The sequence below is a fragment of the Ambystoma mexicanum genome, chromosome 6q (assembly GCF_040938575.1).
Source record: "Ambystoma mexicanum isolate Mex_15411 chromosome 6q, UKY_AmexF1_1, whole genome shotgun sequence".
NCBI classification, from domain to species: domain Eukaryota; kingdom Metazoa; phylum Chordata; class Amphibia; order Caudata; family Ambystomatidae; genus Ambystoma; species Ambystoma mexicanum.
Window position 1 is genome coordinate 873,181,731 of NC_090937.1, and position 25,796 is coordinate 873,207,526.

At 45.6% G+C, this 25,796-nt stretch overlaps 1 protein-coding gene across 2 annotated transcripts in view; it reads right to left on the reverse strand.

Moving 5' to 3' along the window:
* CBR4 (carbonyl reductase 4) overlaps positions 1–25,796 on the reverse strand; it is a 287,767-nt gene that overhangs the window by 240,093 nt on the left and 21,878 nt on the right. For both annotated transcript variants that reach the window (XM_069631392.1, XM_069631391.1), the window contains exon 2: positions 21,277–21,452. In XM_069631392.1, coding sequence (XP_069487493.1) covers positions 21,277–21,418 — 142 coding nt within the window. In that variant the 5' untranslated portion in view covers positions 21,419–21,452. The remainder of the gene's footprint in view (positions 1–21,276; positions 21,453–25,796) is intronic.

A 25,796-nucleotide genomic window follows, 5' to 3' on the forward strand; every position in this document is an offset into this window, starting at 1 on the left:
CGTTTTGCAAAAAGTATAGGAAAGAGCCCTACTGTCAGTGCAAAGTGGATGGACTGAAGCTATATCAAAATATGCCATACAGGTTTAAGAATTCAAGGGGTTGGTGTCCTTCCCTCCCATGAGGGTTGTCTCCCCATATAGTCCTCCCTCAGGCAGCCACCCTCAGGGTCGGGATCAGGAAGCAGCTGTGGCTGCCTTTCCTAGGCCATATGGGAAGAGAGTTTCTGCAGAGAGGCGGGAGATGACATCGCCTGATTCACCACAGTGGCCAAAGATTTAAACTTTCTGGGAAGAGGTCGTAGCACGTACATCGCTAGTACTGGGTAGTACCTCTCATTTCAACCCTGGGCTGATACTATTAGGCATCCCTACAAAGGGAATTTACCCGCTATTTTCAAAAGATGGAGAATCAAGAAAATTGATGCTACTGGTGACTAAACTAGTCCTGGCCTCAAAATGCAGAGATCTTGAGATGTCTTACATAAACCTCTGGTGGGTTAGATTGTCGAAGGTGCTAACATTGGAAAAGTTAACGACTGACTTAACTGACAGGAGGGACAGCTTTACTAGAAATGGGGGTTAGCGTTGTCCTCAATTTTCTCAGAATTCATGTACATTACATGTATGCATAGGCTTAGGGTGGTCAATCTATTCGATATACAAGAACCTATAAGGGGAGAAATCACGAACTATGACTTTGCACAAAACAACTGCAAAGGAAGGGTCAGACAGAAGATGTCCTGAGCCAGCCGGAGTGCTTTATGAATACGGCTATGGGCAGGGGTAAATCATTTCTTGAACTCTTTTTAGCATTGGGATGGATCTGTTTATGCTAGATCGAGCTTGGGGAGGCGGATGGCGGGAGTATTCTTGCTGGGTGGTTATGTGAGACACCAGAAGGTGTCTCACCCACTAGTCCCCGGGGATCTGTCATCCAGGTGGACAGGACACGGCCATCGCTTTTGGATCCAGTTCCTGGGTGTGGACCAGTATGGGAGGATCACCTGGGTGAGGGGTCTTCAGGGAGCGGGAGTGGGACACCGGACGGTGAGACGCGGTATCCCCTTCCTTATAACACATTTACCTCATCTGACCAAGTAGGATATTTAGGAACTCCAACCTCCTCACACTCCTTTACAACATGAAGACTTTCTCACAGACAGCCCGCTATGAGAGAAAATGGACTAACACCCGAGCTGTATACCGGACGAATCCCAATACAACAGTCAGGCAATTAATTCCCATCCCACACACCTGGATTTCCTTAAGCTTCTCCACACAGATAAAAGGCAGAGCACGAGAGCACATTCTAAGCGAGGCAAAACAGACGAGGAAACAGCAGTTCCAAGATGGCAGTTTAACAAGATGAGAAAGACAGCAAAATAGAAGGGGGGGTCGCAAGGAGGGAAGTTCCCTTGACCTCTTCGACAAGGAACCGTTACTTGCACGAAACCTCGAGAGAAAGTGTAAGACTAGGAAACCAGGCTGAAGAATCCTGCATTGTGTGTCGGAGGTACCCAGGGCCCTTCCGCGTCAGTAATCAAGGTGGGGAGAATCTCCATCCACCGTGGTACTGTCCTTGGCTCCAAGAAAAAAGCATTTCAGTGAAAGCAACACAGGTGATGAGTTGGGGAGACTGATACAATATTGGTCTGTGTTGAAGCCAATGTTGCAAGCAGCAACATTGTATAGCGAGCACTGGAACGAACATTGTTAAAACGATTGTGATAAGAGACGCGGATGAAGTTAAACTGCTGATGAGTGATTGAACTTTAAAGCAAGATACAATACCTTTGACAGAGTGGTCCGGCACCACGTGGGTACTCAATCGATCGAAGCTGGGAAGTGATAAAAGTAGATGAAGTTGGCCCGAGCCCGACGGAGGGAGATCAATTGAAAGAAAATGAATAAATGTGAATCGAAGTGGTACTGAAATGGGTCAAGTCAAATTCCACGCACAGTCGAAAGTCTTCAATTTCGATGAAGTAGAGAATGTTTTGAAAAGTACATGGATTTGGTCCGCGCCTGATAGAGGGAGATCAATTGAAAGCTTTGTGTTAAAGTGGGTATAAGCCCGGCAGAGGAGGTCCCGGGGTACATTGTAAATCAGCCAAGAAGTTGTACAAGAGAATCCAAAGGAGAAAGGAACTTTTGAATCTTTTTTTGTCGCTTCAGGCCCTTTGAAGTAAGAGACTTTGAATGGCAAAGAGACTTTGACCTGGTAGGCCCTGATACTGAGATGTGAACTGCATCTTTGTGCTAGAGAAGCCAGAGACTGTGCTAACCTCGAGTGTGCTGCTTTGTCCCATGCTGCAAACGTGGGGCATGAAGGCCAATGGCTTGAATATCCTGACATATCATTTCTTGAACACTTTTCTTTTGCATAACATTGTTTCCCACACTATTTGTTTTTAGAATTAAGGATTGGCAATAGGTTTATTAGTATAGGCCCTTTTAATTTTGACAACACACCACTAGGACTGCGTTATTATTTTTTGATGGTCGTAGCTTGCTACCATCTATAGATTTAGGATTAGATAGGCATTTTTCAAACCCAGTTGAAGTTCAATAAACACCCTTGAAGTGTGATCACTTGTGTATGTCTTCCTGTTTGATACCATGACTTCCATACATATGGTATCAGGATTTGGATGTGACTCAATTGAGACAAATTGGGGGAACACCAAAATTCCAGAAGCTTAGTCATAGAGCCTCAGATCCCTCTATCACCACAAAATAATCCATAGGCTTTGATATCTGGAGCACCAGAGAAGCTATGATCCCTCCAGGGAAAAGAGGAATGATTCCCACAGATGTAGTCTTGATACACCCTCCTGGGTGTTGTATAAGATTGGCTCCAAAATCTGTCCTGGAAGTTCGGGAAAGATGTCCTAGCGGGTGTTCTAGATCTCGAATTCAGGCAAGAAATAAAGGTTCTCCTACAGAACCATTGCGAAATTCCATTTGAAGTACATTGTGGGGAAACAATTGCACAGGGAATTCTTGAAAGGGCTTTATTTCCCCGTTTCATAAAGAGTGAATCAGAAGATACTGAGGGAGGTACCTTAGGCTTTGGGGAAGGTGATGAACCATCTACCACTGAGGCGAAAAGGGAGGAAGAACCATCCTTCAAGACATGGTCTTTGCAAACTCACAGAGGCTTTCTTGCAGGTGATTCCTGAAGGGGAAGGATAAGAGAAGGGAGGTCTCTTTGTCTTCCTAAGGCAAAGATAATTGTACAGAAAGGAACATCCACAGAAGGCCTAAGTAAAACTCAGTAAGTAATCCCCAAAACCCATCGGAAGATTATACTAGAGATGGCACATTCTCATTTGACAGTGGGACACTTAGGTCAATCTAAGACCCAGGCGCACATCAGTGGGAAGTTTTGCTGGCCAGGTATACATGCTGATATAAAGAACTTCATTCAGACATGTGAAATATTTCAGAAAACCAATACGCCTATTCCCTTGCCTGCCCTTCTGAACCCTTTACCAATAGTAGAAGTCCATTTCTCCTGGATTGGGATGGATATCATTGGACCGTTGGAAACCTCTAGACTAGGTAACAAATATGTCCTCGTAAGCGTTGATTATGCTACCCGATACCCAGAGGCATTCCCCATGCAGAACAACACAACCCAGCAGATTTTAAAGCATCTATTGCCATATTTTTCCATAGTTGGTTTTCCCAAGGAAATTCTAATGGATCTGGGATCCAATTTTATGAGCAAACTCATGGTTGAATTCAAAGAATTGCTCCATATTGCCACCTTAAGAACCTCAGTTTACCATCCCCAAACAGACAAATTGGTAGAAAGATTTAATAAAACACTTAAATGATCCTAGGAAAGTTGGTAGATAAGGACAGGAAGGTCTGGATTTGCATGATCCCCTGGAATTCTCTCCTTTCTAACTACTTTATTGTAGAGAACCAAGAGATGTCCTAGTCATGCTCCGGGAGACCTGGGAAGAAAGAGAAGAGGCGCCTATTCCCCTTTCACAAACAGCTACCAGATTGCGAGAGCATGTGAAACTTGTTTGAAATCTAGTCTATACACATATGGAAAAAGCCCAAGCACAACTAAAGTCCACCTACGACAAAAAGGTAAACTTAAGATAGTTTTCAATAGGACAAAAAGTATTAGTCCTCTTACCAAGTGGCATGGACCATACGAAATATTAGAACAAACAGGGAACTGTATCTATAAGGTAGCAACCTGACAGGAAACAAAAGGCCAATCTTGACCATGTAAATCTGTTAAAAGAGTGGAAGGAAAATCCTTCCGCAGCCAGCGCCACTATATTATCTTGTTTGGTACCAGGAGAAGCAGATAACTTTGAATTAATTCCCCAAGAGCTATCTAGTCAACAACAAGAAGACTTAAAAGATTTAGTCACAACATTCCCCAATGTATTCGGTGAGAAACCAGGGACAGTGCAAGGCACTTATCATTATTTTAGAACTCCAAAGGAAGAAGTGGTCCATTTGAAACCATATAGACTCCCGGAAGCCCGTAGACAGATAGTGGATGAGGAAGTGAACAAAATGCTAAGGGCAAATATTATCGAACCTTCTTCAAAGCCCATGGTCCTCCCCTAGAATATTGGTCACAAAACCTGATAATTCCTGGAGGTTTTGCATAGATTTCCAAGAGGTCAACGCCATCTCCAAATTTGATGTTTATCCCATGCCGCTCATCACAAATTGATTGATAAACTCGGAAATGCCACCTTCCTATCAACCCTAAACTAAGGGGTACTGGCAGGTCCCAGTACATGGACATGATAAGGAAAAGACAGCTTTCTCGATGCCCCTGTGACTATTTCAGTTCAAATTCCTCCCCTTTGGCTTACACAGGGCCACGCCACTTTCCAATGGCTTATGGACAGGATATTACAGCCCTACTCCAATTTCTGTGGGGCTTATATTGACGACATAGTCATTTATAGTAAGACTTGGGAAGACCATTTTTTCATCTCTTTACTATTATGAGAGCCCTCAGAGAAGCTGGTTTAAGTGCCAATCCATCCAAATGTGAGCTGGCCCAATCAGCCGTGAAATACCTCAGCTTCTTTGTAGGGAATGGCAGTGTCCAGCCTCAACGAGAAATTCAGCCCTAACAGATTTAAGAGTCCCTGCTGCAACCACCAACAATTCGACCTGTATCCAAACTTTAAATGTTTCCCAGACCGTGGAGTACAAGGGCACTGAACCTGTGTTGATTCTGAAAAAGTCATTGATTTTGTCATGAAGGGTGGCTGCCAGCCAACGGTATAATAGCATGGACGGTGATATCCTCAACAGAGGATGAGGCTGAGGTTGCCAGTGCAGAATTATGGACCATACCACTATGGAATGGTCAGACAGCTTTCATGGTAAAATGTCACAGCATCATACATTAGGGACCAGTACAGATGAGAGAAACCAATAATCAATTCTAGACATCATACGCACAGTGGAATAATAGGTATACTCCCTCACATTAGGATACAGGCAACGCCAGAAATCAGAAAGTTGCAGCTGATGCATAAATTGATGAAGTGCCTGCGCTGTGGCGGACCCTGCCCTAGGGGCTGTGGAGGATCGATCAAGGACATAATTTAATATTGTGTTGAAGCCCCCCCCCCCAAATGAGGGGGGTGTCAGCAGCTCACGTAATTATCTCAAACATTGAGTTGTAAAACCCAGGGTCCTCCATGTTGGTGCCATAAGTAGTCATTAACCCCACATCATTGTCATAGTTCTTCTCCCACACTACTACATAACGGCCCATAGGGTCAATACTACTATTTGTAGCCTGAAACGGAATCGACCGATGAATACGGGTGAGGATGACCCCTAGCCTGAGAGGAATAATTAGTGTAATACCTTTGGCGACAACGCGGGGCAACCACCTCGTGAACGCATGGGTCTCCTCTAACATTAGACTCTTAGGTTGATGTCTGGTACTATAGGCCAGGGAGCTTCCATGCCTTGATCTGGTTATTTACCCCCGAACATTCCACATGCAAAAGGTGACGGGCTCCATCGCTACTCTATCGTCAGGGCTCGCCGCAACCAAATGCACCTGCCCATTGCACCTCCCGCAACACCCCAAGTCGCCACATTACAATAGTAACTGCGTATGTCAAATGTTTAAACATAACACCCCATCCCTCCTCCCTCACAGTCACACCCAACCAGACCGTGTCGCCCCACAACCACCCCTTTTGAACATTCAAGGAAAACAGTGCGAGCAGCAACACAACACAGAATACGAGGACTACAAGATTTGAAATCAGTATAGATTCACAAGCCCTCAAACTGTGCATGAGCCGCACCCGCAACGGCCAATGCATTAACACATACGAAAGCTCAAGACAATAGAGCAATAAAGAATACAGTCACATAACTTCTTAAGGTCAGTTCCCCACAGTAGACATCACCGACGGGGAACTAGTAAACCTTCATGTACTGTTCGAGGCCTGCTGTCCGGGATGGGAAATAGATGCCTCAATATACTGCATAGTGTCCTCTGGAGTCTCGAAGAAATGCAACCTACTACCATGTAGAATATGTAGCTTGGACGGGAAACAGATGGCATATTGAATCCGTCGCTCATATAGCAGTTGCTTAGGTGGGTCATTTGATCATCTGGCAGCCTGGACCCCAGCAGAGAAGTCAGGATAGATATGAATTGTCCTGGATTCACATTGAAGTGAGCCCCTTTCTCTGGATAGGCGCAATTTGTGGTCTCTGTCTCGATAATTCAGTAACTGTATGATAATTGTGCACACCTGCACACCAGGTTTGGGAGCAGGCACCATGACCCGGTGAGCACGCTCCACCAACAGCTGTGCTGAGAAATTAACATCCCCAAACAGAGACTTTAGAAGATCTCTCACAAAGTGCTCAATAGGTCCCTTCGCCGCAGCCTCGGGCACTCCCATGATGCGAATATTACTACGGCAAGAGCTTGACTCAAGATATTCACACTATTGTCCTGACAGCAGTGAGTGCTTTTTGGATCCCCTTCAGCAGATGATCATGGAAGCTGACTTTATCCTCAAGGTGCCTGACCCTCGCTTCAGTCTCAGTAATACACCCACTCTCAAATCCATCCTAGCCTTAAGGGAGCCGATATTGGTAACAATGTCACCCAGCTTAGTATTAACTGAAGTGAAACCAGACTGCATCGCCGCCATCAAAGGTTCCATACCCGCAGGTGTCACTACCCTACCCGCAGAAGCAGACTCTACAGCGGGAACAGTATTTGCCTCTCTACCAGGGGTGCTGGCAAAAGAATCCATGGGGCCACGCTTCTTCACTGCCCCTTTTTTTCATTTCCAGAACGAGTTTTGCCTCCAGCAGATATACCCCAGCACCAGGCAGAGCAGCGGTACGGCCACCCTAAACCAACCTGTAGGCTATGATCTGTAAGTCAAAGCACTCAGCCAGACTGTCCAACCACCAGTCCTGCCGGGCGCCACCTTAGCACCCCCCTTCCAGGATTGCCAACCAGCCACTCTACAGGACTGTTCTGAGCTATCAAAAGAACAAATAGGAGTAAGGCGTCATTCCCCACACACAACAAGAGGTGAGAAGCACACAGCAGGCCTTAAAAGAGTCTCACTCCAGGGACATGCAGTCAGCACACCAAATACAGGTGCAGGCTCATAGCAGGAAATTCCTGTCTTACAAAAAAGATATATATTTATAATATGGACCGCCGCAGGCCCAGGCCCACATCTCGTAAAGCATCAAAGGGACAGTGCACCACCTGTGCTCCCCAACGCCTCCAGTAGCGCAGCGAACCACGGTGGCCCTGGCATACACAGCCACACCTCCTGCTCCGGCAGGTATAGGGCCTGCCAGCAAGGCCACTCCAATGGCAGCAGTAGAGCCTGGACACCATAGGGCAGCAGGAGCCTCCTGACCCCCACAGCCGTCAACAAAATAGGGGATTTACAAATCTTCAGCCTGGCCCAGCGCCCAAGTCATCCCAGCAGCTTTGCACCTCCCAGCTATCCGCAGCAGGCCAACACAAAGCCAGGGAGGTTGCGCACCGCCAGTGTCAGGAGGCCTTCTGCCACTCACAGCCGCAACCGCAGTGCGATCGCCACCAGGATCTCGCAGGGGACTTTCTCCACAACGCGGTCACTGATACCTCCAAAAATTGGCATGGACCTGGCCCCAGGATGCCAGCCGCTGCTGCCCCCAGATAGATATATATATATATATGTATATATATATATATATATATATATATATATATATATAAAGTGGGCAGAATGCAGAAATTACAGATCACAGGATTTTACCGGGTGTGGAGCACCAAGCTCAGGCAACCATTCCAGTGCTGCAGCACCCCCGTCAGAGTGACATTCTAACGGAGATCAATCGGGTCTTGTGTATTCTGGTCTCCCTGTACGAAGGAATCAAGGCCGAGACTAAAGTCCACTCAGCTCTGCTTGAGTCCCCCCTGTTTAAATTCTTTTTATTTTATTTTAATTTTTTTATTGAACATTTAACAAACATTAACAAACCAAAATTGCAGTGAATACAATAACCTTTCACATATGCATTATTTAACCGTGTCCACTGCGTCCCTCATCCCACCCGCCCTTCTGAGCCTACAATTCCTAACGTTCAGTTCCTGCATCTTCTGGTGAGGTTTCGCTTTCCGATACATCCGAAGGGTCTTGAATTGACCCAAATAGTTCCGCTATGAGCAGTCTCCAGGCCTTCAGAGTCTCTGTTTCTTGCTCCCCCCCAGTGTTACTAGCTTCCTGTATGGCTTCAGCCTCTGCCCATTTCTGCAAGTCTTTCCACCACAGCTCCAATCGTAGTTTGTGGCATGCCTTCCACCCCATAGCAATCCTCTGCTTTGCAAGCGCATATGCCAGATCTTTCAATTTGCCTACATGCCTAAGTTTCCTTGGCCTGGGGAACCCTCCTAACAGGGAGGCCCACACAGTGTCCACCATGAGCCTAATACCTTTTGCTTCCAGTTTGCGTGCAACCTCGCCCCAAAAGCACTCAATAACTGGGCATGACCAGAACATGTGTACCATGCCCGCATTTTCTTCATCGCACTTAGGGCATGCCTACCGTCCCACATTCTTAAACTTGGCCATCTTTTGGGGTGTCAAATACACTCTATACGTAATATACAATTGCATCTGTTGGAGTCTTGCGTTTCTCGACACTTTCTTATGATACCCCTGAACCCGTACCCACATCCCATCCTCCATCGGGGTACCCACTTCCTCCTCCCATTCCAGTCTCAATTGCACCAGCTCCTTTTCCACTCTGGACATCATCATCTCATATATCCTAGATATTTCGTGTCCCCCCTCTGCTATATCATATATTATATCCATCGCGACATCTGGCTCTTCCTCCAACACCAATTCAGAACACGTTCTCTTAAGCTTACGCACCAGTCTATGGTACGTGATATACTGACTGGTGTGCAACCCAGTTTCCACCCCCAATACCTCAAAGTCTGTTATGGCCCCTTCTTGCCAGATGTCTCCCAATGTCACTATCCCAGCCGGCTCCGAATGATTTCTAATTGACTTCCTTAGTTGCCCATCCCCACCCGCCAGTGCAACCAACGGTGCCTGAGGGGAGCACAGGCATGGGTTCCCCATCAGAAGGCACGCTCTCCGCCACATCTTCCAACCTAGCACCAACATCTTGGGGCGCCCGTCCATAACAGCCTGGGGCAACCACATTATCTCTCTTAGGTAAAATGGGGCACAGTCCCGTTGGAACAACCTAGTTTCAGTGGTTGCATCCTCCGAGAGCCATTTAGCCACATATTGCAGCTGACTCGCCACATAATAGACTTCATAGTTAGGCAATTTTATATCCCCCTTCTCATAAGAATTCTGCAGCTTCCAGAGGGCCACTCGGTTTCATGTACCTTGCCACAGGAAGTCCCGACACATACTAGCCAATCTACTGAAGAACTTCTTTGGTATGAAATACGGGATATTCCCGAAGTAATGCAAGAGCCTAGGTGAGACCACCATCTTCAACATTGCGCTACGTCCCATCATTGCAAGGGGCAGTTTCACCCAGAACCGCATGCAGCTTTCAGTTTTCGAGATAGCTACTTCTGTGTTGCGCTTGTGTTCTTCCGCCACCGCATGGTAGATATCTATTCCTAAATAACGAAATGTACTGGGAGCCCACGGCACCTGTAGCACCGGTAGGTGTTCTAGGGGGATCCCTTTAGACCCACCCAACGGGAACATACTAGACTTCTGGGGGTTCACCGCTATGCCAGACATTCTCGCATATCTTACCATCACCTCCAGAACATATTGGAGGCTCTCCTCCGGGTACCGCAAATAAAATAATATATCATCTGCGTACAATGATATCAGGTGTCGTTCATCGCCCAAAGGGATGCCCATCGTGTCATATTGTTGCCTTAAATAGATCGCATGGGGCTCTAGAGCCAGTATGTAAAGCATAGGGGACCATGGGCAGCCCTGTCTGGTTCCTCTGCGGAGTTCCCACCTATCCGATATCACCGACCCTGTTTTAACCCTGGCCAGTGGTTCGCTATATAACATTTTGGCCCACCGTAGGTATCCCAGACCCATCCCATAGCCTGCTAGGGCCGCCATCAGCCATGGCCATCTGACTGAGTCAAAGGCCTTTATTGCATCCAGCGACACCACCGCCAGCTCCTCTTCACTCTCGTTCCCATACTCAATGACTCTATGGAGCCTTCTAAGATTATGAGATATGTTCCTATTAGGGACATAGCCCGTCTGATCTGGGTGTATCAATTTACCTATAAATTTCCTCAATCTATTTTCCAGGATAGCAGTCAAGATTTTACTATCTTGATTCAACATTGACAGGGGTCTATAGGAACTGCAGCAATGCCCTGGCTTATTAGGGGTATTATAATCGCCTCTCTGAGTGACTCTGGCAGTCTGCCTCGCTCATGCGCCTCGTTCAGCATGTCTAACAGCGGGGGGAGCACCTCATCCTTAAATGCTTTATAAAACTCACTCGGGAGTCCATCAGCTCCCGGGGTCTTACATGTAGGCAACTGCCTTACCACCTCTCCCAACTCCTCCAATGTGATCGGTGCATCCATCTCCTCTCTTTCCTCTACGCTAATCTGTGGCAATCCTATGTCCTCCAGTGTTTCTTCTATCATCTCACAATCATCCTCCCCTTTATCTCCATACAACAGCCCATAATATTTTGCAAACTCCTGATTCACTCCCTCTTGGAGATCCACCACCTCCCCATCTTCCCTTTCTATCACTCTAATTGGCAGCCTAGAGGTTTCGCTCTTGTACAGCCATGCCAGAAGCCTTCCTGGTTTGTCGCCTCCCGCATGTTGCCTCTCTATATATTTCTGGTAGTTCAGGTTACACAATCTTTCCCAATGTCCTACGCACTTTTGCTGCAGTCTCAGTATTAGGTCACTATCTTGGTCGTCATTGTTTCCTCCCCTCAGTGCCTCTTCCAATTCTCTTTCAGCTTCTTGTAGTTCCACTAGGATCCCTCCCTGCAATCCTTTAGATTTCGCTATGGCCGCTCCTCTCATCACCACTTTAAAGGATTCTCACAACGTGCCTGCTGAATCTACACTGCCCGTATTGGTCTCAAAATAACTAACTATTTCTTCCCTCATGTCCTCCCTAAACAGGGGGTCTCGAAGCACCTCTGCCCTGAGGCGCCACGTCGGGATTCTCGCCCTCGGTGGACAACATTGCCAGCGTAGGACCAGGGTCGAGTGGTCCGAGAGGACCCTCGCTTTATATTCAATTTGAGTGATTTCAGTCAGTATCTCTGGAGTGGGAAAGACATAGTCCAGCCTCGTGTGAAATTGCTGCGGGGAAGAATAGTGCGAATACTGTCTCTCCTGTGGGTGATGCACCCTCCATACATCTGCCAACCCGAAATCATTCAGAAGCGCCTGTAACGCCTTAGCCGATGGGGCAGGCCTATCCAGCTTCACGTCTGACCTATCCATCTTAGGGTCTAATATGCAATTAAAATCCCCTCCCCAAATCACTGCACCCCCTGCACACATGCTCAGATTGCAACTTAGCGTTTTGAAATATGCCACAGTATTTTGGTTCGGGGCATAAGTATTTACCACACTTATTTCCCTGTTTTCCACCAATCCCTTCACCACAACCATCCTCCCATCTGTCTCCACCAGCGTCTGTAGTAGCTTAAACGGGACATGAGGCGCTACCCAGATGAGCACACCCCTGGCATAAGCCGAATATGGAGAACCCACCATCGTCCCCTTCCATTTCCTCTTAATCATTTCCAATTTATCTCGCGTCAGGTGGGTCTCTTGCAGCAAAGCGATATCTATTTTCTGCCTTCGTAGGTATAGCATCGCCTTGTTCCTCTTCAGTTAACTGTTAAGCCCCCTAACGTTCCAAGTAATTATTCTAAGGTCCCCCATGGTATGACAAGGTCCCGCCCTTTTCACCACCCTTGCAGGCCAAATACAACCACTCGACTCTTTCTATTCTATGTAGGCTCATTTTCCAATTTAAACCCCATTGAACTATATACACAACAAACTCTCCCACCTCCCTCCCTCCCACCACCCTACCCTTACCCAACAACGCCCTCCCCAACTGTTGCCCAGCTCCATCCCTGGATCTCAGGCACCCCCACATCTAGCCCTTTCTAGCCAAAGCCTATACTCTGGGATCAGTAGGGTGAAGCCACCCTAGTGGCCACTTAACTACTAATACTAAGGGGTAGGTTGCTTCCATCCCGTTGCTCCTATTTCCAGTTTCACTAGGCTTAATATTATTGCAACTCAGCTCACTCACGCATTTTATACCCTGTATTCCAGTCCAGCTGAGGTGTTAGGTCCAAAGGCTGCACAATGTTAATCAAATTTTCTTTTCCGCCATGTCAGGACCCCCTCCCACTTATCCCTTCAGTGTCCTCAACACAGACTCCTCACTTATCGTGTTCCTGACGATCACGTTCCGCCTCCTGCTCTGGACAGCCCTGCAAGTCCAACCATGACGCCGCCTCCTCTGGGGTGTCAAAGAAAAGCGCTCTGCTCTTGTGCAAAACCTTTAGTTTCGCTGGGTACAGAAGCATGTAATTGATACCAGCCGCGCGCAGCCACCTCTTGACAGCCACGTAGCTATACCTCTGCCTCTGTACCAGCATCGTGTAGTCAGGGTACGCTGTGATGTTGGTGGATGCTCTATCGTACTCCAGAATCTTTTCCCTGTCTTTATAATTCAAAATCTTTGCAATTATCGGCCTCGGAGGGGCCCCAGGTCGTGGTCTCCTCATCAAGGCCTGATGCGCTCGCTCAACAGTGAACTCCTGTGAGAGCTTATCCGCCCCCATCTCCTGAAAGATCATGTTCTCCACATAGTCCGTGGGGTCTTGGCCTTCTTCTCCATCCCGCTGGCCAACCACCCTTATATTGTTCCTTCTCGCCCTTCCTTCTGCTTCTTCCACGCGATTCTCGAGGTTGGCAACCTGCTGTTTTAACACGTGGACCTCTTTTGCATTGTTTGCGCTGACGTCTGAGTTGATCTTCACCGCGCTTTCCAGGCCACTTGTTCTTTCTGCCAGCACCCTGACGTCTTGTCGTAGCAGGGTGACTTCAATTCCCACCGCATCTATTTTGTTCTCCAGGGCAGTTCGTAGGTCCGCCATTGCTGTACCCTATTTTATACTCAGTTCTGATATGGCGGCCAGGACATGATGGTTATCTCCTTCTGTGGCGCCTTCTGTGGGGGTCGACACCACACTTTGTGCCGATGTTGTGGGAGCCCGCTGTGCTTTCGCAAAGTTCTCAATCATGGGTTGCTTATTCTTGGTTCTCTCCACTTTTACTGACATCGCGCCGCCCTTCTTGTGTATCCAGTTCTAGCTATTCAGTGTTGTTGTGGCACTCCCAGGTTTGCCAAGCGCTGGGGCGTCCACCTCAGCAGGCTGCGGCGTGCTACGCCTCGTGAAACTGCGCTTTGAGTGGATTATGTCCTCCCACGTATGTTCTCTGTCTATAATTGTCCGTGCGCCGTTAACACGTTTCTGAGGGTCATTCAATTCGCTCCGTCCGCCACTACCACAATGCCTCCGGCCCAGTGTGGTCCAGTACTTCCTGTCCAGTCTAAAGGGAGCTTCTCTTGGGCATATGCACTCGGCTTAGTCAGTTTCTACTTCTTGTGCTGTGGTCCTCTAGCAACCATTTGGGCCAATTCGGTTGCCAGCTCCCATTTGCAGTTTTGCTGCCAGTGTCACACACTGCGTTGAGCCACTCCTCTTGCCGTATTCTCACTCATCCCCATGGGTCTCCATCAGTCCAGCCATTCGGCCATTTTGCGTTGGCTTCACGAGCTCCTTATCCCCCAGCAAAATACCAGCTCTGTCAGGCGCCTTGATCAGTCAGCCCAGAAGCGCTCATTTGTTGGCACACCTTTTTGCGTTCACCTCCTTTTTGTGACTGAATTGCCCGGGTACATGCAATTAAGCAGAGTTTAGGTGTACTCTTTTTGTTGTTCTATTACACACTCAGTGGCTTCTTTAACCCCACCGTGCATCATCCAGAGGTACAATAGCGCTTTGCTTCCCAGGCCGTTTCTCTCGTGCAATCATGTTTTACTATGTTCGTGCCGGACTGTGCCCAATCACAATTCTAAGATGCGCGCACTGCACTTCCCACGGCTTGCTCGCGTGTTTATGAACACTCGCGAGCAAACTTACAATTATCCTATGCAACGGCAGCCCATCTGTATACAAGGCAGCACTATAGAGTCTGATAACACGGTGTTCGCAGCATACGACTCCCGCCTCGAGCGCTTCCGACCTGCTCCACGGGTTACATTGGGTATTCGTTGCTACAGCGGCTCTTCGTTCTGCAGGGCCCGGCCGACACTTCTGTTTGCAGTGCCGCGCTAAACACATGCATTCCTCCGTTCCCACTCCTGTGCGCTCTTGCCAATGGGCGCGGCTTTATCGGGTCGTTGGGGGCACTTCTTAACCCGCAAGAGGATTTCAGCAGGCACACACATTTGATGCGCCCTCGCAGATCATCAAAACCCCAGCTGTGCTTGCAAAGGCCTCTCGTTCTTCGCAGCAACCCGGTCTGAGTAGCGCTTTATTTTGTATCTTGCTGGACGATCCGCAACTGTAGCTATCTGCCGGAGACATCTACTCCATTACAGGGATGCACCCCTCGGGATCCCTTTGTTCTCAGCCGCCGCCATTTTGACGTCCCTCCCGTGGCTGGCTCCGGAATACAATGTATCACCTTGTCCGTTCCACAGCTCTGAAAGTGCATTCAGTCTGCACACATTCCTCTCGGTGTCTGTTCCGAAGTTGCCTTTGATTAAAGAAATATGTGTTTTTCTGTCGGATTAGATCGCCGGATCTCAGAGCTCGCAGAGATCACAGCCTATTCCATGGCTGCCAAGCCACGCCCCCCCTGTTTAAATTCAAGAACTTAAAGGCGCATACTAATGTGAGAGACTTTCTGTTTAATCATCGGCATTGTACAATGCAGAAGACTGATGACAAGGGAGGCCCACGGCCTAACATCCGGAGTTATCATTTTGTGAACACTTCTTTCTTTTTGTGAACATTATTCCACACTATTTAGTAGTTAGCGGTAAGGATTGGCAATATTTTTTTATTTTTTAGTATAGGCCCTTTTTATTTGACTAGACTCCACCAGAACTGTATTATTATTTGATGGTTGTAGCTTGCTGCCATCTTAGATTTAGGTTTAGACAGGCATTTTTCACACCCCTGATAAAGTTCAATAAACACCCTTGAACTGTGATCACTCGTGTCTGTCTTACTTTGATAGCATGCCTTCCTTACAGGCTCCGGTTGGTTACAGAAGTTGAGACTGGTTGGGGGTGAGGTGGTGGGTCGAGTCGGTGGACTTGATGGCAGATTGTGTGATTGTAAATGAGCCCAACTTGATAAGAGTGGACAAGCTACGTGTGACTTACTTATTCAGTGCAGACAGATCTGCAGGTAGAGCTGCAGATGGATCTGCAGGATTGTGTGAAAACAGCACACTTGTACACCTCAAGTTTGAATGCAAATCGTGATAAAACCAGAGAGCGCATTTATGTGGCATGGCAGTTTCAGAATTTTACCTCTTCTTTGGGTTTTCGCAGGCTGGTAAAGGTGCCCAGTGGTGCTGCCTCAATAGTAGGAATAGTCCCACTCTTGTATAGTAGGTCACAGTATGGCACTGGCCAAATGAATAAGAGCTCTGGGCAATGGGGAGAGGGATGACCTGGGAAGCAGACTAACCAAATGTATAGTCTGCTAAGGGATTCCAAGGGTGGGGAGCACTTTGGTACCGCACCTGAAACACGCTTCCCGGTTGGTCCAGGAGGTATGCGAAACATGGGTGCTATGGTTGGTCGCCTATCCCGAGAAGAGCACAGGAATGAACACATTTTTAAGCTATTGCTCGAAAGTGTACCGCTGGATAATAAGCACTTGGTTCAAAATCAGGCCAATATTTGGCAACTATTTGGGAAAATACCGAACCTGCAGGCCCTTTCCTCTAAGGACTTGGATCGAGTTGATTTCATCGATCTCTTTAGGACGAATAGAGCAGTAATTTATATCAGATTGAAAATGATATCAGATTCAATTCTGAGCGAACAGCAGTCAGTTTGAGCACTTGATTTGATATATCCCTCTATCGTGAGATGAAAGCTAATCAAATACCAATGGATGAGGGGAGTTCTAGTCTCCCACTGGCACGAGAGATTGTGATCTCATTGCAACCTGGTAGGAGCCCTTCAAGGGACATTCAAGTCGTAAGGAATGGGTGCAATTCAATGGAGCAAGTCAAGGACTGGTCCTGGTTAGCTGGCACTCTTTATAGGACCAAACATGCTCAAGCTTCTTATTCTCCTTAGTACAGGGTTTCCAGCCTGGTCCTTGACTTCTCTCTCTTGGAACTCCCACAGCCATAGTTTTTGAATTACTAATCAGGCAGTGGGATCGATGCTGAAAGCCCATCCTATTTCTTCCCTGCAGGAAATGTGCCTTCATTCGATGGTTTTGTGACTAGCTTCCAACCTGCTAAACAGGGTATACAGGGCCCTTAGGTGGCCTATTAACTCTGGTGAGGTCATGCAGGGAATTGCCTATCAATGAAGCCACAAATGTCTGCTTCGGAGTACTTGCAACTGGTGTTAGGACAACTCTCCCGCATGTTACTGATGTCCCGATATTGAATGTTTACTGGCACATTGCGCAGAGCCAACTTGAAGTCTGTATTAATTTAATTCTATTGTTTGCGAATGCTTGGTGTGATGGATATTTGGCTGGCCAAATAATTCTCTTGGGTGACCTCAACGCGACGTGCTCGTTCCCTGATCCTGAGTGTGTCGTTAACCCAAGAAAGGCTGGGAAAGAACTCTATGGCTATGTATGGCTTAAGAGTTTGGGTGGACTTGGTTTGTCCATGCTGAATGGTTCCACCCCATGTATATCCCTAGTAACTTTACTTGGTCCAAACGGTTATCAAAGTCGAGAATAGACTATGGCCCTCATTAGGACTCCGGCGGAAAACCATGGTGCTATTAGCACCATGGTCGATGCCGGAGTCCGCCATGGCGGAATGGGGAATTACCACCCCATTCCAAGGTTGGAGGGGCGGTAATTCCTCATGCCACCATGGCCCTTCCCCATTCCCATTTTTACCCCATAGGGCATAATGGGAACGGGGAAGGCGGTAAGTACGGTACCGCACTTACCTCGAGTGTCCCTTTGCGGGCCCCTACTTTAACGGCTGGTCTAGACCAGCCGTTAAGATCGGGTCCCGCAAAGGGATCTCGTAGTAAGGCGTTAAGGGTTTAACGACGCCGACACCTTTTACGGCGCCGTTAACCCCTTAACGCCTGGGTCCTAATGAGGCCCTATATGTTTGCGGGAAAGGGACTTCTGGAAGAATGCAAATCACTCTGTGTTGTTCCAACTGTATTTAGTGATCACTGTACAATATCTACAGAATATGACACTGTAGAAAATGTACCATGCTGTGCCTAAATGCATGTCGGTAGGACTATGCGTTAATTGTGCTGGTAATAGTCTTGGAATTCAGGCATGGCGACCGAGTAAATGAAAATGTGGCTACCTATCTTAGACTTACAGTATGTGATTGGCAATATGACACACTGACAGTGGATATTTATGGGGGGTTTTTTGAAGACCTTATAGAGTTCAGTGCAGTAGTTGTGAAAGGTCGGAATTGTGGGACAATAAAGAAACAGCCTCATGCTTGGGACGCTGAGTTGGCTGGGAGAAAAAAGTATACAAGATTGCAGAATAAAAATATGGGAGGGATCCCACCTCAGGAGTTATCCTGTAGAACTAAAGCAGTGAAGCCGATTTACAGGAATTGGTTAAGGGGAAGATGTGCACTATTGAGTGAGCAAGATGCTGAATGGATGAACCAAGTCTGGTGTAATAAAAACTTACAGGTCTTTTGGAGACTGATAAATGATATCGAAACAGTACAGGCCACCGGCCAGACAAATGAGGTTTCCAAGCATGCTTGGGTGACATATTTTCAGGAGTTGTTTGCATTACATGTAGCATCGGAAGGATACCATTGTGGTACTGAAAAGCCCAAGATCGAGATTGGAGGCTTATTGTGGATATGGAGCACATTGAAGAAATAATCAGGAGTATTAGTACTTCTAGAGCTTTGGAACACAATAAGTTGTCCAACCTTTTGTTTAAGGGGGATCCCTCAGCATGGGCCTTGGTTTTGACTATGGTATTTGAGCATGTGGCTGGCTCCAACAGTTTCCCCAAGACATGGTCCACAGAATACATAGTGCCAATATTTAAATGAGGTGCCCGTTCAGAGCAGACCAATCACCATACTCGATGCTGACAGCAAGGTCTTTGGATGCTGTTGGAGCATCTCGAGAGTTGTCAAAAGGATATAGGTATGATCAAGAAATGGCAAAGTAACTTCCAAAAGCATCTCGGCACATCTTTAAACAGATTCATTTTAAAATCAATCTTGAGCAAAGCCTGGTTAAAGAAATACAAATCTGTTTTTTTGGTTACAATCAGCCTTTCCATCTCATTTGATACAGTGGATCGTGGTCTGCTTTGGACAATATTGGAAAAATGGGGAATTCCACATGGGCTATTGCGTCTAATCACTGGACTGTATGAGGAATCCAATGTCCAAATCCGGCTGGACCAAAGGGGATCTTTGTCTCGCAATGTTCCCACCTTTAGAGGATTCAGGCAGGGTTGCAGTTTGGCACCCTGCCTGTTTAACCTATATATGTCGGATATTGGAGAGTATCTGGAGCGGAATGCGTTCACCATCTCTAAAATCTACAAATTGAAAGAATATGGATAGCATACGCAGATGATTTTTTGATATTCAATTGTACACAGATCAGCCTGCAGCACTTGTTAACTGCCTTTACAAAATGTGCCTCGTCTCACTGCCTTAAAATGAACTCCTTGAATTAACCACTTTTCAATGGTGAGTTGGGCCAGAACCCCTTGAGATGGTTGCGTGCTTTGTCTATCTTGGCTTCCCTATCACTGCCTAACCTCAAAAATGGCAAGTTAGGGAATGGCTAAAAACCCATGCAATAGCACTCTCAAATCAGCTGGGTAGTGTTGCTGCAGAGTTTGGCAAATTCTCTTTCGTGCCCATTCTAAAATATTAAGAAGGGAACCCAACATTTTATACAGTGTAGAGGTTTATGCACTGTGGGTTCTTGACTTTTTACCATTGTTGTAAACGATCTGGAGGAGAGCCCTTAGAGTCCCAAGCCCAGTACCTGTGGGAGCCATTAGGTTTGAACTCGATGTGTACAGAACCTGGTGGACATTTCTATCATTTTATCGTTTTTTTTATAAGATTATAAACCCAGCAAAGGACTCTCTATTTTTCAATTTAACGATAATTATGGATGAAAAAGGGGATAGATTTGCAGTCGAATTTTCCAAGCTTAGCTCAGACATGCTAAGAGAAATTGGTTTGTCATGTAATGTCTTGAGGGAGAATCCTGGGAGAGTGAAAAGAATTTGAATGAAACAGACTGGGCTCTAACCATGGAGGAAATGCATGGGTACAGTTCCCTGAAACATCTGGGTTCTGAATACAAAAAAGCAGGAATACTAGCGCCATATCTTGCAATTTATCCCGCAGAGAGATTCAGCATTGCTTTCTAAGATTCAAGTGGAATCTGGTTTTAACCAGGGAGGTTCTGATGAGATACGGTTTGCTACAAAACAGAGTCAACCGCATGTGGATTTTTTAAGCAAAAAGGCGGAATGGAATTGTTAGAACACTTGGTTATATTGTGCAACACTGTGCAAGAAAATGCGATCAAACTATTTTAAAACATTTCACAATGTGTTCAGCTTGGGTGTGAAGGAAGTGGTTTGGAATTACTGCTTGGCAGGCCGGACAACCACTACAGTGTTAGCAGTGAGAGGCTTTCTCCATTCATTACAGCTGGACCTCCAAGTATCAGTACACTAATTTAGGCAGATGCGCATACATATGAGATGCAATAACTGTGTTTTATTTTCTCTTTCATATGTGTAATCAACAATTTAGAGTGCAATTATATATATGATGCCATTTTACACACTATTCATCTCCTTATCCTGTACTGCAAATGTTTTAAAAAAAGTGCAGAAAAACTATGATTGGTATCTTAAAAATGGATGAAATTCTTATACTATCCAATTTCTTCTTATACTATGATGTACAGGTTTAAAGAAGTGTAAAGTATGAATTGATATTTTTTTAAATGTGCGATCAAAGAGGTACAACAATTGATAAGGATGCTGTTTCTACATTTTCTTGTGTTTTTATCTTGTTTTTCAATGCTTAAAAATGTTTAAAGTTATTTGGATAACTTTACAATATTAATTTAAAAAAAACATTTTTTCACTCTCTCATCACCACCTCCCCTAATGGGTGGGGGGTAGAGCACTAATTGTCTGCAAAATTAGATTTCACAATTGTATTTATTACATTGTTATTAAGATAAATAAGACTAATGAAAGTGGTTTTACACAAGGAGTATTATTACTGCCGCTCTGTACCACGGTTTAATAAACAAAGGCTTTTTTTTCAAATTTAGGTAAACGCAGAACAGTATGTCCCCACATGCTTTGAAACATCAATCACTTGAAGATGTAAGTCTTTAACATACGTACTTTGACATGCAATACAGATTCAAACAGCTTTAAGTGTAACCACACAATATCAGTAATTAGAAATTAATTTACCACCAAGACTGTTTGCAGTAGCTTCCGCTATTTCCAGATTCCTGCCGATGACAGCAAGACGATACCCCTTTTGTGCTAGTAACTGAGCAATTGCTTTTCCAATTCCTTTCGATCCTCCAAATACAGCACAGACTTTAGCCATCTTCACAGAATGGACAGAACAGTCCTATAAAAGACTAAAGAGAACATTTGGTATTGTTAATAGATGACATGCTTATCTTACAAGTACATCGTAACACTTTTAGGCCTGTCTTCAAACAGACTACATCACATTTTACCCTTTTACAGCGGCAGTGATTTGGAAACATGAATGCCCTCTTGGAGTCAAAGCAGATATATGATATGATATATATGATATGATATATATGATATGATATAACTCTCTAAGGATCAGATGCTTCTCCAGGCAGAGAGTGGGGGGTAGATCTCTCTCCCTCCCCTGCTGACCTAACTGACCAACCTGTCTGCTGCACTGACTGGCTGCTTGGCTACCCTCAGAGTCTCACTGGGTACCAGGCTCTCTCTTGATCAGTCACTCCTGCACTGCCTCCAGGCCTACCACGCACTTAGGGGCTGTAACTGTAACCTCTACAGTCCCTTGCCTCCTTGCACTTACGCAGAGCCGCGCTGCAGTACTCGGATCATTGCTGCCCTGTTCCACTTCCCCCTCCCAGGCAACTCCCCCTTGTACTTCTTGTTCTCACACTTTCACGATCTGAATGCTCAAGGCCTAGTAAGATCGTTTGTCTTGTCCTCCACCTGTTATCCCTCCCTTGGCTTGTCGCGCCTAGAAATACTTGTGTACAGGCGTGCAATAAATGACGCATAATATCATATCATGTCTCAGTAGTGGTGCCTTTCAGTAAGGTACTTGTGAGAGGCACGCTGATGTTGGCTGATATCTCTGGCACTGAGCAGTGTGAAGCGGCTTGTATTGGATGAGATCAATAAGGCCAATTTTACTAAACCCAAAAGGATCAGAGGGTTCAAGGGTTCGGTAGACAGGGGGGCTGCTTTAGTTGTCTTTAATATAACTAATGATTGGGTGTCAGGAATGTTTTCCCGGTCCTAAGTTAATGACTGTTTATTGTTTCCTACTTAGGCAAACAGGGTTCCTTCAGCTGCACTTGCTCACCTTTTGGTTTTTGGGAGTGGGATTGTTCAAAATACAAGGTAACATATCAGACTCAAAAGAAGGATGTCCAGACAAGAGCAGACGTTACATAGGATATGGAGGTTAGTTGCAACGAAAGTAGACACATACAGGGAACAGGAGTGCGAAAGAATGAAAAACCCAAGTCTCTAGTGTTGTGAATCTCTAACCTCTAAGAATAAGGTCTATCACAAAGTACACCCAAAAGTCTTTCAGATCCATCAGGTATCCCACGGCTGTCCCAAACACAGTTCTGGGCTCGCTCAGAATCAGGACTTTATCCACACAATGCCGGATTGGTCTTGTGGGACATGACCCTGACATGGGGTGTAGTTAAAATAGAGGTTGGGGAGCCAGAGAATGCATGGGGACAGCCAAATCAGAGGGTCTGGCTTAGCTCTACAAACCAAACACAAGGAGATCCGGAAAAAGACCCAGGGCATCCTTCATCCCCTCTGCCACAAGACAAAACCTGGACAAAACCTGGACATGGCCTCCTGCCTCCCTACTCCCAAAACTCAGACTTGGCGTCCTGCTTCCCCACGTTGCCAACTCACATTGTCAGGGTACTGATATGTGCATTAAACACTCAAATCATAACCTTCACAGCTAGCTAACAAGAATTGCAAGAAACGATTTATAGACAAAAAAAGAGACAGTAAGCATTATTTGGTGCACAATTCATGTATATAAAAATAGGTGTGTAAAAGGGTAAGTGTAGCAGCGTAATGCTCCCACGTTAACCAGTGGATTATTGCAGAATTTAATATGTGCCCCCAAAAGAGAATTCTATTTGTAATTTAAAATTGCATTGAAACATTTGAATGGCTCACTTCTTCAGATTGTCCACCTGCCGTGCATTTGGTGGTGGAATGGCTCAAGTAGAAGAAAGGGGGGGCGGATACAACAAAGCTTCTAGGGGATAACACTTCAAATGGTGGGGGAGGGACCACCTTCAGAGACTCTGTAGGCCCAGGGAAAACGTACTTGTTTGATGACCCATTCCCTTTCTCACCCAAGGAACCTTTGTGAGAGCAAGTGTAAAATTAGCAAAAAGCAGGTGCATTTTGAAACGCATCAAGCCAATGACACTGTGCAAACCATGATAGGATTCAAAGACACCATGTACATTTGTATTGGTACCTGCTAGCATGGTAATGCTAAAGTTACGATGGGATGTGTGGTTGGCTTTTGGAGTTGCAAGCTTATTGTGCATGTCCAGCTGCATTGTACAATTAGCCCATGTAAGCATAAGTGAAATTAGGTTTGGATTGTCTTTTGCGCTGTCAGTGGGAAATCAGAAAGGACGCCAGAAGAAATGGACTCAAAATTGTGGTCCCTGAATTTGTGTCCTGGCATATCACACCCAACCTTGCGTGACTTAGTCTAACATAACGGACAGAACAAGAAGTCTGGTGTCGCATGGGATACATTTCAAATGTTGAATTATCTCAAACTAATTACTCTGGCGATCAATGGACATGGCTTCAGCAAAAACCCTAAAACAAAATCATTAGACAACATTTTATAGTAGGAAATAATCAATTTAATTTGAATGGTAAGATAAAGGCATATATAAACGCATAGAATGCAATCTCATCATTGTTGCAAGAAAAAGACACTCATGCCCAACAAATATAAATCAACATATCAACATCAGCTGGAAACAATATGAATCAAGTGCAACGCAGTGCTATGTGAAGAAAGGAAATATGACCTCAAACAGAAGACATTGCAGAAAAGGATGTACCCACAAGTCCCAAACAAATATCCTGAAACAAATAATATTCTTTAAAGATCACAATATAATGAAAATGAAATGACCAAACCTGGATATTATATGACAATCAAGGTTCCTCAATCTTAACAATATGCCAATAGTATAGCACGGCATAGAAGTTGAGGAAAGAATGTTATTTATGGATTTAAGCAAAGAACTCAAGTGTGCACAGTCAAAAAGGCTAGCGACAGTTGCTAGTGGGTAGTTGGCTAGGAAAGGTGTGATAACAATAAGCAACTCTTAATCTTTCTGCCTCCCACCCTATCTTAAAATCAGCGAGAAAAGGGCCATGTTTTTCACATGGTAATGCAGTGAGTAACCCAAGAGAAAAATAACTTTGTGGTCTACAATTTAAGAGTGATCACTATAATTATGATTATATATAATGCTACACTATATTCTAATTTGCCAATAATCACTGGCTACCCAGTCTGTACCGGGTGGTAACAGCTCAAGGCTACAATTAATAGGCCTAAGTGTAGCAAGGCTTTTATTTAGCTCAAACAAAGGGGTTGAAGCAAAGCTATAGCCAAACAAGGAAGTATCACCGGATAAGCATGCAAGCTACCAGTAAAACAAAACAGGTGAAATAAACATTGCCGTTATCACCCACTATGAAGATGTCGAAATCCTTTGGACACCACATCATGAAGAAGTCCTACCATTCTGATTAGGTTAAAGGTCTCAACTCTTGCCTGAACGAATACCAGAATTTCAGACTGGCCAGAAAGGATGAACCTAGATGCATACACTACAAAACACTAATGAAAGAGTAAGGTCATATCTTGTGTGCCAAGTTTGAAAATAAATTATTATGGAAGAGGTCGATAAAATGCTAAAATTGGCAAAACTGAGTGATCATTTAGTGAATGCTCCTCTCCAATCATCCTTCACCCAAAGCCCAAAAAACCTGGTCCTTATGTACTGATTTTAGAAAGGTCAATGCAAAATCCCAATTCGATGTTTATCCAATGCCACGCATCAATGAGCTCATGAAATATAGATGGATCTTCTCAATCATTTGAAGGCCGGATCATAATACAAAAAATCAGACTAAGTCAAAGGCCCTCATTAAGAGTTTGCCAGTATCCCACCATTATTACCGGCGGGATACCAGAAGACTGTACTTATCGTCTCCGCCGCCCGATATTACTGGGATATTATAAGCAGCAGAGAGCTGGTAACTTCCCATTTCCATGGAGTCGAGTAGATTCAGGCATTTCTTTGCCAGTAGGGGCCTGATCTACAGGCAGGTCAGGCCTGCTGGGAGACCCATGGCCCCCACCGGCAAACGTATGTTTTGCTGTAGCAGAAAGAATGCTGGTGCCGGAATTACTAGCATTTTATCTGAACCGGCAAACCATAATGAGGGCCAAAGACTGCATTTTCCACACCATAAAGCCTAATTCACTTCAAGGTAATGCCTTTGTGGCTACGGAGCACCAGCAACATGACATATGTATCATCTTGAGGTTAAGCGTCAGAAAAAAACGCTAGGGCATACTTTAGATGCTGTGATGACTTACAGTAGAGCATAAGTAGAACAATGTGGCATCCTCAATTGCTGTACACTATTAGGCAAGAAGC